General features: G+C 41.2%; 1 protein-coding gene across 1 annotated transcript; it reads left to right on the top strand.

Moving 5' to 3' along the window:
• Positions 1-3,075: 3,075 nt before the first annotated feature.
• LOC116406850 lies at positions 3,076-10,721 on the top strand. The gene is made up of 5 exons (XM_031891815.1): positions 3,076-3,402; positions 4,984-5,268; positions 7,311-7,444; positions 8,149-8,327; positions 10,442-10,721. The coding sequence occupies exons 1-5, from the start codon at positions 3,321-3,323 to the stop codon at positions 10,719-10,721; spliced, it is 960 nt and encodes a 319-aa protein (XP_031747675.1). The 5' UTR covers positions 3,076-3,320.
• The last annotated feature ends 220 nt before the right edge of the window (positions 10,722-10,941 follow it).

Raw genomic sequence — 10,941 nt, 5'->3', positions numbered from 1 at the left:
CTGGGGACCCAGTCCGACACTGGAGACTGCCGTGGTGATTTACATAATAAAGTGCCCATGTGGGTTGATTTATTGTGGCAAAACAGTAAGGCAATTGAAAGAGAGGATAGGCATGCATTGAGCTAGCATCAGGGCGGCCTTAGGTCCAGAATGGGTCAAGAAAGCTGATGAATTAAAACAAGATATTGCACAGCAGCCAGTAGCAAAACACTGGGCTAAAGCGTCACATGATGCCTCATCATTTTGCTGTATACATCCAAGGGGTGGTGAGTATTGCTTTAGTTTTTAGTTGCAGATGGTCAATTTGTAGGAATCAGTGAATGAGATGTTTTGTAAATTTTTTTCTAAATAGTGTTGAGAAATTGGTTATGAGAACATATTTGAGTAATGGTAGTGTTGAGGATGGGTTATAAAATGTGCCCCTTTTTTTCTACAGGATTTTTATTGAATGGATTTAATAATGGCGTAAGGCTCTGCTGGGGTTTGATCCCAGGACCTACTGGTTCTTGGCTGCTCTCCCTGACTGTTGAGCCAGGAGAGCAGCTGATGAGAGGGGATTGCTATGTAATCCCTTTCACCAGTGTCCTGGGCTTCATTACATTACCCCAGCAGCCTTATTGGCTAGGTGGGGTCAGCCAATCAGGGCTGACTCTGCCCTATATAAGCCCAGCCCTCCTCACAATGGCCCTGTTCCCATCTGATCTACGCCCGCTCAGTCCCTAGCTGTTCCCATCTGATCTATGCCCGCTCCGTCCCTGGCTGTCTCATCTGGTCGACGCCCACTACGTCCTGTCCACGCCTCCTCCATCTTATAACAGCCCCTGCCTGAAGGACTCACCTTACCTTTCCTCACTCACCATAGTATACTCCTGACAAATGGACACTATATGAGATTTTATGATGCACGGGTGACAACTGTCGGTGAGATTTATGATTACATTTTTATATATGAATATTGTATGGAATTGCAATTACCACACTGTGTATAGGATTTTATTCACATGAAGTACACATTTTAGTATTTATATAATAATTTATTATAATAATAATTTATGTTGATATGTGCACAGATAACTCATGTTGGTATATGCACTTATGATGGTCGGGGATTGGCCCGTTTGAAATTGCACATTCACGTCACCATTGGATGATTGTATAATGAATTATCGATGGGGATTGGACACATTTTTCCACTGTGTTTGTCTTGAGAGTGTATTTAGGATTGGTCTGAACATTGTAAGTTTATTTTTGAGAAAGGTCCTATTGAGGACCGAAACGGTTCACCTTTAAGTTAACTTTTAGTATGTTACAAAATGGCCAATCCTAACCAACTTTTCGATTGATCTTCATTATTTTTTGATAGTTTTTTTAATTATTTGCCTTCCTCTTCTGGCTCTTTGCAGCCTTCAAATGGGGGTCACTGACCCCGGCAGGCAGAAAATGATTGCTTAGTGAGGCTACAGTTTCATTGTTACTTTTTATTTTTATAATTTTTCTGTTCAGTCCCAATTCTATTCATTTGTTACTAAGGTAATATGGACCCTAGCAACCTAGCAAAAGTGAAATAATTAAAAAACACAAAATATTAAAAAATGTTGACCAATTGCAAATTGTCTCAGAATATCACTCTCTACATCATACTAAGGGGCTGATTTACTAACCCACGAATCCGACCCGAATTGGAAAAGTTCCGACTTGAAAAGGAACATTTTGCGACTTTTTCGTATGTTTTGCGATTTTTTCGGATTCTGTACGAATTTTTCGTTACCAATACGATTTTTGCGTAAAAACGCGAGTTTTTCGTATCCATTACGAAAGTTGCGTAAAAAGTTGCGCATTTTTCGTAGCGTTAAAACTTACGCGAAAAATGCGCAACTTTTCGCGTAAGTTTTAACGCTACGCAAAATGCGCAACTTTTTACGCAACTTTCGTAATGGATAGGAAAACTCGCGTTTTTACGCAAAAATCGTATTGGATCCGAAAAATTCGTAAAGAATCCGAAAAAATCGCAAAACAAACGAAAAAATCGCAAAGTACCGATCATTACGAAAAAAACGCAATCGGACTCCATTCGACCCGTTCGTGGGTAAGTAAATCAGCCCCTAAAAGTTAACTCAAAGTTGAACAACCCCTTTACGTTGGCCATTATAGTGTAATAATATAAGGATTTGTTAGTCCCCAGCCTACTTAGCGCTGACTCTATCAAGGGGTATTCTAAGGTAATTTGCAGTTGCTCTTGTCTTTCTTTTTTATGTATTTATAATATATTCAGTTTATCTGATTATTATGGTCCTGGTTTGCCAAACAACCTGGTAGATCCCTGTTCCTGTGCGGTAGCTTTTATTTATGCTTTCCACAGAATAAAACCACATAAGCTAATGGGGCCCATTCTTTTCAGTGTTGCCTGTACCAATGGCACCATGCTGAACCGCAGCATACAGGTAAGATGGTCCGTGTTGCTTCTCATCTGCAACTGGCAGGTCATACAGTGACGCAGGCACAAGTCAAAAAGATGGTATCTCTATTTATTCATTATTTATGTGCCTGTGCATAAGGGCTCTTATAGACCATTGTACTAAGCAGAGCTGAATTCTCTTACATTTGTTACTGATAGAGTTCCCTCTCAGACTGTAGCCCAAGAAAAATGTTCTCTATCCCACCCATAATATGTAAATCTGAGTGTTCCTGCTGCTCATTCCCTACTTCTATGTGCTGCTCATTCCCTACTTCTATGTGCTGCTCATTCCCTACTTCTATGTGCTGCTCATTCCCTACTTCTATGTGTTGCTCATTCCCTACTTCTATGTGTTGCTCATTCCCTACTTCTATGTGTTGCTCATTCCCTACTTCTATGTGTTGCTCATTCCCTACTTCTATGTGCTGCTCATTCCCTACTTCTATGTGCTGCTCATTCCCTACTTCTATGTGTTGCTCATTCCCTACTTCTATGTGCTGCTCATTCCCTACTTCTATGTGTTGCTCATTCCCTACTTCTATGTGTTGCTCATTCCCTACTTCTATGTGTTGCTCATTCCCTACTTCTATGTGTTGCTCATTCCCTACTTCTATGTGTTGCAGGAGGAGGAGGAGACGTCCCTCTCCCAGTGACTGGCCGTGTAGGGGAGACTGTCTCACTGCCGTGCCCTCTGAATCTGACAGTTCCTATTAAAGGAGTCACATGGATATTTCATGTCAATGGGGAAAAAATATTCCTGGCTGAATTCAGAGACCAGAAGTTTATCAGAGAGAATGAGAATTATTTCCCCAACCGGCTGGAAGGGTCTAACAGTGGCACCGCATTACTGATCAGGGAGCTGAGAATGGAGGATTCTGGGATCTTCACTGCACTAATTATTTTTAATGGAGAATTGAGAGACATTTCTTATAATGTCACTGTGTGGGGTAAGTGTGCGTCTCTTAATATGCAGACCAGGTAGATGGCAACGCTAGACATAGGATGTCCCTATCCTTTCTCTCCCTCCTGATGGTTGGATAAAAAAAGAAGTGAAAGACACATGAAAGGCTTAGAAATGATAATAATGATAATAACATTTCTAGGAGTGTTTAACCAAAGGGCAATCCAAAATCAAAAGAAAAAAAAAGTATCCTGCAACTCAATACTTATTCCTAAACCCAGAACAAATGTATATATTTATGAGAATGTCCCCTGCTATTTGGCCTGGGTGAGGGACAATGTGGCTTGGTTACAGCACAGTGCAGAGCTGCCGCCCAGGGAAGAGCTGTCCCCCATGATGTCTCTGTTATGTGTAGGGTAGGCACCTTTTGCATTTGGTTGCCCTGATTTTGCACATAATGCAAATATTGATTTCCCTCTTAAATATTAGTCATGCCATAGAGGCTCTTCCTCTATTCTTATTCTTTAATGCAGGTTCATAGGCTTGAGACCTCCCACTCTCTAGAAACTATCCAGGAAGTTTTTATGCATGGCCATTTTTATATATATATGACAAAAAAGTGTCAGCACTCACAGGATTTAAATTATTTGAAAAAAGATACAGTTTATTACAAAATATGTAAAATGAACATTACAGACCTCAACGTTTCAGTCCCCCACAGGGACTTTCATCAGGAGGCAGAGAAAAGACAGAGAAAAAATGTTGAGGTCTGAAATGCTCCTTTTTTATATTTTGTAATAAAATTTATCTTTTTTCAAATATTTTAAATCCTGAATGGTGACACTTTTTATCTTTTGTACTATATTTGCTCTTGCACCCAGGTATAATCATTGTTAGTGGTGTGCAGCAACTGGCTGTCATATATATCATAGCAAGTAGTGGGTTTATATCAGAAATCACTTGTGTCCAATGTTTCAGTCCACATTAGGACCTTTATCAAGGATAACAAATAGAGTTTAAATCTTAAATGCCCACAATCCCCTTGAAAATGGTGCCAAAATGAGATCAAACAACCAATGAATTCATGCCTCAATAGAGGTGCATTTCACTAATCTTCCACTTGGTGTCGCTCACATAGCTATTCAAGAAAGTGACCATGCATTCTATCATGTTGCTACATCAAACATGTTGTAGTTACCATGCATTTCACCAATCTGTCCACTTGGAATCATTCACCAAGATCCTGAAAGGCACAAAAAAAACTGAGGAGGGCTAGCAAGGAAAAATCTATCCTCATTGTCGTTCTAGAAGATTTTTTTCTGGACAAGTCGTGAATTGTTCATGATGTGGATTAGGTACTGCAGCTTCGGTGATTGATATAACTGTATCATTATCACTAACTTGAGGGTCTCAGTTCTTGACACTTAAATAGAAGAAGGCTAAATAGAAAAGCACTGACCTTCTTTAGGTTGTGAGTTGAAATTCACTTGACCATATATACACCTTGGCCCACAATTACTCTCAAGCAACAAGCTTGCTTACACAAACCATCATTATACCTATTAGAATGATCTATAAACATACTTCCTATATGCAATTTGTAATTGTAATCTGTTTCTAATTACAGAGCCTCTCCCCATCCCTACACCAGTAATAGAGAAGACATTAGATGGGAATTCCTCTGATCTCTGCCATCTTCATTGTTCTGTCCCATCAAACTCACCAACCCTGTCCTACAGTTGGACCTACAGAGATACTGGCACTGACAGACTATATGCCAATGGCAGCACAATCACTGTATCACTGAAGGATAAGGCATTGGGGGCAGAATTTACCTGCTGGGTACAGAATCCTGCTCACAGGAACAGCACATCCGTCCCTTTATATCCATGTGGGGAGGCAAAGAATGGAGGTATGTATGGGGGAAACACAGCACTAACACAATGAAATGCATCATATTTCAGCTCTCAAAGCACTTGTAATATTGCATATCATATTTAATAAGTGCTGCATACACAAGTAGCACTATATAAGTGAAAATATATATACTGTACTTTTAGAAGAGATATTGATGTTAAGCATTTATTGCCCTATATGTATCTCCTCAAGCCTTATAACTTGCTGAGAGGTGAAAAATGCATTGAGCTTAATGTGCTATTTCATACCTACCACTGCCTGAAGAAGTGGTGTCCCTGTCTCTAGGCTCCAGATCCTCTGCTCACCTGCCTACCATTGCTAATTCCCCCAAAATTACGTGTACAGGCAGTCAGCATGTCACAATATTAACTGCGTTTTTACAAGTTTCATGTTCTGTGGCCTTAAGATTTATAACAAGTTTCATTTCTCATGAAACAGTGAACACATTCTTGTTAATAGAAAGCTGTGGTTTTCTATATTACTAAATCATAGATAAGGAACTGTCTGTTCATACTTAAGGCCATGGATAAGACATGTGTGGGCCTCTTGTGGTCAAAATACCTCTTCCTTTTATTTTCATCTGAAACGCTTATACAACCTTATGCAATCTCTCTGTATAGGTTCTCATTCATCCAGGTCAGGGTATTTCTGCAGCAGAAAGTCAAATCAACTGAACTTGCTGTGCTTTTCTTGAAGATATTTTGCTACTTATCGGACTGGTTCCCTCAATGCTGAATTGAGAAAGCCAGCTAGATGACTAGTGAAACATCTTCAAGAAAACACAGCAAGTCCAATTGATATGACTTGTTACTACAAATATATTTATGTTAAACCAGAAGTATATTGATGTTGACTTCTCTGCACATGTGTGCAATAAACTATTTCTTTTTTAAGCAACATCAATATGACAGTTTGAAGGGCTCGCAGCTGCATCAGTGCAGGGTAACATAATACTTTAAATACTTTAATACTAATACAAATATTTTAAATTCTTATTTGGTGTTACATATTGGTGTTACTGTCCCTTTAATAAAAGAATGACAGTTTATGAAGATCCAGGGCATGTATAAGGGATTGGTTAGGCTGGGGTTTAAGAGAAAGGCCAAGTGGTAGTACTCTCCCATCTTTGGGGCCTTAGACCTATTTGTGCCTAGTTTATGTTTAGGGTTTTATTGTCAACTTTGGGAAGAATGCTGGCCATGATTGGGGTCCTATGGCCCAGTTTTATGCATAAGGGTGATAATGGTGAGTTGTGGTATCTCAGATAAGGATCCCAGGTGGGAGATATAATGGTAGCCATTCTCACTTGGCCACTCAACATTGTTACAAAAAGTGGCCGGCTTATCAGATAGCCTGTTTTGGTCTTGGCAAGCATTCACAAAATGGGCTTGGATATAACTGATGTCACAACTTTTATTGTCACCATTTTCATTTAATGTTGTACCACATTAATTTATCCTTTACATGTTTGCTAAAAAGCAGTGGCCTGTTTCCATTCCAACTATGATATCTTTATTATCAACTTGAGGTCCGGGGGTACAAATGGAGGACTGCTTGTAGTTGCACAGTCAAGTTGTTTATAGACCCGAGACACTATAAATAAGCCATGTGTATTAACCTAACTCTGCATACTAAAACTTCATTCTGATAGGTGTATGCTACGTTAGGCAGGGCCACACCAATAGAGCAAATAACTTAGTCCAAATCATCAAATAAATGATACCTAGTGATGGGCGAATCTTTCCCATTTCGCATCACCAAACAATTTGGGAAGCAGCCAATTTGCGAAACACATTGAGTTCAATGGTCATTTTTTGCGAAAACTTTTTTGTATATTTTTACACTACATTGGAGCCAATGGGTTTTTTTTATGGCACAACCTGTTGAAAAAAAAAATGATAACATGAAAGCAGAGAATATAATTAATGGGGCAAAAACAAAAAGACAAGGGAGAAGGTTTAGCTGAAAGTTTTTTTTATATTACTTTTATTATATTGAGATGAATATTTAGTAATCTACATTGTTTTGTCATTTCAGCAACTGGAAGAGGTTATCTTTTGCCCGCAATAATTGCCATAAGTTTGATCGGTGTTATACTTGTCTGCATCATTATAGCTGTATATATAGCTGTATATAAAGCTGTATATAGCAGGAGAAAACAAATAATGCAGGTAAGTGATTTATATAATGTTTCATGGCAGAAATTCCGTAGCTTTTTATATCCACACCATCAGCTAATTTAAAGGAAACTTATTTTACTAAGCTTTTTGGCAAAGTTTTTGCTAACGCTAGTTCACATATCATTTAACCCATTAGCGTCTAACCCAGTATAATTAGGAAGAACTGGCTTTGTGACTAAAAGTGATTTCTTTTTGAAATACTGGTAAAAACTGGTAAAAAAAATGTGAAACACAAAAAAAAATGTGAAATATATAATATAGAAAGAGGGCACACAACCCTCGGTGAGAGCTATAGCTTAATAAAGGACCTACATTTAGTAGGTTTAAATCCAGTCACTAAGGATTTGTGCAGGAAGCAGTGCTAAATTTGCTAAACCGCAAAAAAGTTGCATTAAAGTCTATAGGTGTTTTACGTGACTTTTTTTGATGCGTGACTTTTTTGACAAGGGCACTGTTTCTGTTGCAAACTAGAAAGGGAAAATACATGCATTTTTTGCTCTTATTATGCTACACGCATGCCCTACATTGTTAGAGGCATGGCATGCAATTCTTATAATAAATAGTGGACTAAAGGAAAGCATTGGTGAAGAACAATAAAAAATTAGGAAGGCTTAAACATTATTGGCCTGGAACAGTAATCAATAAGTAAACAAAGGAACCGCTATCAACTAACCACCATGTCCGTGTTCCTTTAGAGACCAGCTGCCCCGGAACACCAGGCTGATATCAAAGATGGTGCAGATGAACAGATACCGCTCCAGGAAGTCCTGTCTACTCCTGCGTCAATGGTCAACTCCACCAATAATAGACTGAGTAAGGGACATGTGAAGAACTGGAAAACAGATCTCGGAGGCAAAACTTCCATTTTAATGTTGTAATAAAAGATAGCTTTGAAATACTCAACTAAAGCCGGCCATACATGCACCAATGATATTGTACGAAACATCGATATTTGGTGCATGTATGGCGGATCGATGAGACAACTGGTATTGCAAAGGCTTCAGATAACGGTCGTCTCAATGAACGGGCGGGTTAAAAGATTTTAATTGCGTGCCTTTGAAGGTGCCTGGACAAAATCTGCATTTAGGGCTGAATTGGCAGGTGGTGGTAAAATTCCTATTGTTTCTACCTCCATATCGGACGATTCAGCCCTGAATTCTGATTCAGCATCAGAATTGCTACGAGTATGGCCACCTTCGCCTTCAGCTTCTAAAAATTGTTAAGGTTGCCATCAGTTTAGTTTTGACAGGCCGGTTTTGAGAAGGGCTGTCTTGGTTAATACTGCCTGGCCAGTTTTCAAAATCCGGACAGGCCTCCTCTTGATTGACATGGTGATTGGCTAGTTGCCAGCACCATAGCCCTGCCCCATTATGGCACAATTCCCCTCCCCATGCAACTTGATCCACCCTGTAATATCACCGCCTCCATGCCCACAGTCCCCGCTGCCAGAAGGTGGCAACCTTAATTACATTAGAATTTAGGGGAAAATGCTGCATTGCGGGTAAGAAAACATTCTTATTTTCATTCTGAAGAATTTATAAAGACTTAGCCAGTGATCCCCAACCAGTGGCTCAGGAGGAACATGTTGCTCCCCAACCCCTTGGATGTTGCTCCCAGTGGGCTCAAACCAGGGAGTTATTTTTGAATTCTTGGTTTAAATGCAATCTTTTTTTTGCATCAAAACCATGAGTAGTACCAAACGTTTCGGCCAAGATCAAGTGTAGTATCGAAAGAGAAACACTTGGTCTCACATGGTTTCCCATCAGGGGCTATGCACATGCATCTTCTGCCTAATCATGCTTCACATACTTTGCCCCAGCCATTAGGAGGGCGGGAAGTTTTTTATTTCCGGCCGCCAGCTGGAGCATTACCAAGGCAATCAATTGCATTGCACCCACACACTTCAGCACCTTTTTTGTGTTTGATTTGTGCACCCTGGATGGGTGTCATAGTCCTTTGGGCTTGACCCCAGGCCAAGACTTACACGGACAAATAACAGCATTGATCTGGATTCTGTGTAACAATTTACTGATAAAAAATTCATTGTTTTTATCAGTACATCTTCATTATCTAACAGAAAACTGCCTGGTACCAGTGTATAAATACTCTTACCCTAGAATGGCACCAACACTTTTTAAGGAGCCCTGGGCGACTGGCGCAAGTCCCTACCTGTATGTGCACTGGTCCCCGGGCTCCCACACGTGTTCTGGAATGCAGACGAGCACATGCATGCGCAGTAATGTGGGCGCCACGCCATGTCGTTAGCGAACGCACTGACGTCACTAGTGCCGCCAAATTCAAATTTAAATGGCGCTACTGTTTGTTTCAGTTGCCAAGCTCGTTCTGGTTACCTAGTTCCTTGCTAAGCTTTGTTATTGGTTGATTCCCTGGTTTTGAGTCCTTGCCTGATTTTTGACTAGGATTCTTCACTGCCTGCAACTGACCATTGACTGACTTTGAATTTGCTCCCGTCTGATCCCTTCTGTACCGAATTTATGGACAGGGTCGGACTGCTCGTTAGTAGTATCCCTGTCAATCCCGGGGTTGGCAGGGCTCTCCTGTCTCTTAAGAGGTTACTCCTGTGTAAGGTACCAGGTCGCCTGCGGCATGGTCGTCCGCCCGGTTCCAAGGTAGGCGCACATCCTGACGCCGGCATGTGCGTGTTGTGCTCAAAAGCATGCTAGAGGCCTAGAATCATTGCGATGTGATCGTTTACCTTGTGAAAGATGCCAAGCATTATTTTCTTCTGGATAATTTGTTTTTCTGACCCGGCCTGACCCTCGACTCCGAACCTTGCTGCCTATACCGACCACCTGCCTGTCCGACCATCCTATTGCCTCTCGATTTTGCTTTTTACGTCCGGCTCGGCACTCCTGCCACTCCTCCACTTGGTTCCAGTACTGTTCCATCTCCAGTGGCTGTGTTCCTTAGTGGGAGGTGAAGGAGAGGTCCTTCCTCTATTAATTCTTCCAGTGACGCTTCCTTCAGGACCCTGGAAGTTACGGGCTCCTATATATTACAGTTTGTAGCTTGGGCCAACATGGAGCCCTCTCACACTGCCGCTACTGGTTCCTTGGAGATTGTCCTGGAAGCACTCCTCAAGCATCTGGAGTTCCAGGAGGCTCAACAGGCTCATCTCTTCCAGTCCCTTCAGCTTTTTGCCTCCTGTCTGGACACCCTTCAAGGGGTGCAAGGTGCTTCTGCTCCATCTTCTCAGGTTTCTGCCCTGGCTGCTACTCCTGCTGTGGTACAGTCCCAGAAATCATGATCCCGTAGGCCACCTGCTGCCTCGGTGCTGCTTCCTGAATCCTCTTCTGTCCCGAGTTTTCAAGCTGAAGAGCCCATGCAACTAGGGGCCACTCGTCTGTCACCAGAGGACCGGTCTTTGTTTCTATTGTGGACAGCGTGGTCATCTATGTAAGGCCTGCCCTGTAAAGCCTCAATGTCAGGGAAACACTCCCGCCTAGGTCCAAGTGGAGAGTCTCTCC

Source organism: Xenopus tropicalis, chromosome 8 (assembly GCF_000004195.4).
Source record: "Xenopus tropicalis strain Nigerian chromosome 8, UCB_Xtro_10.0, whole genome shotgun sequence".
Classification (NCBI taxonomy): domain Eukaryota; kingdom Metazoa; phylum Chordata; class Amphibia; order Anura; family Pipidae; genus Xenopus; species Xenopus tropicalis.
This window is presented reverse-complemented; position numbering and strand designations above follow the sequence as displayed.

Coding starts and splice junctions, on each gene's coding strand:
- LOC116406850 (XM_031891815.1), top strand. CDS start 3,321: ATGGAGGATTCTGGGATCTTCACTGCACTAATTATTTTTAATGGAGAA. Junction 3,403..4,983: donor TTATAATGTCACTGTGTGGG/GTAAGTGTGCGT, acceptor TTCTAATTACAG/AGCCTCTCCCCATCCCTACA. Junction 8,328..10,441: donor AAAACTTCCATTTTAATGTT/GTAATAAAAGAT, acceptor CGCTTCCTTCAG/GACCCTGGAAGTTACGGGCT.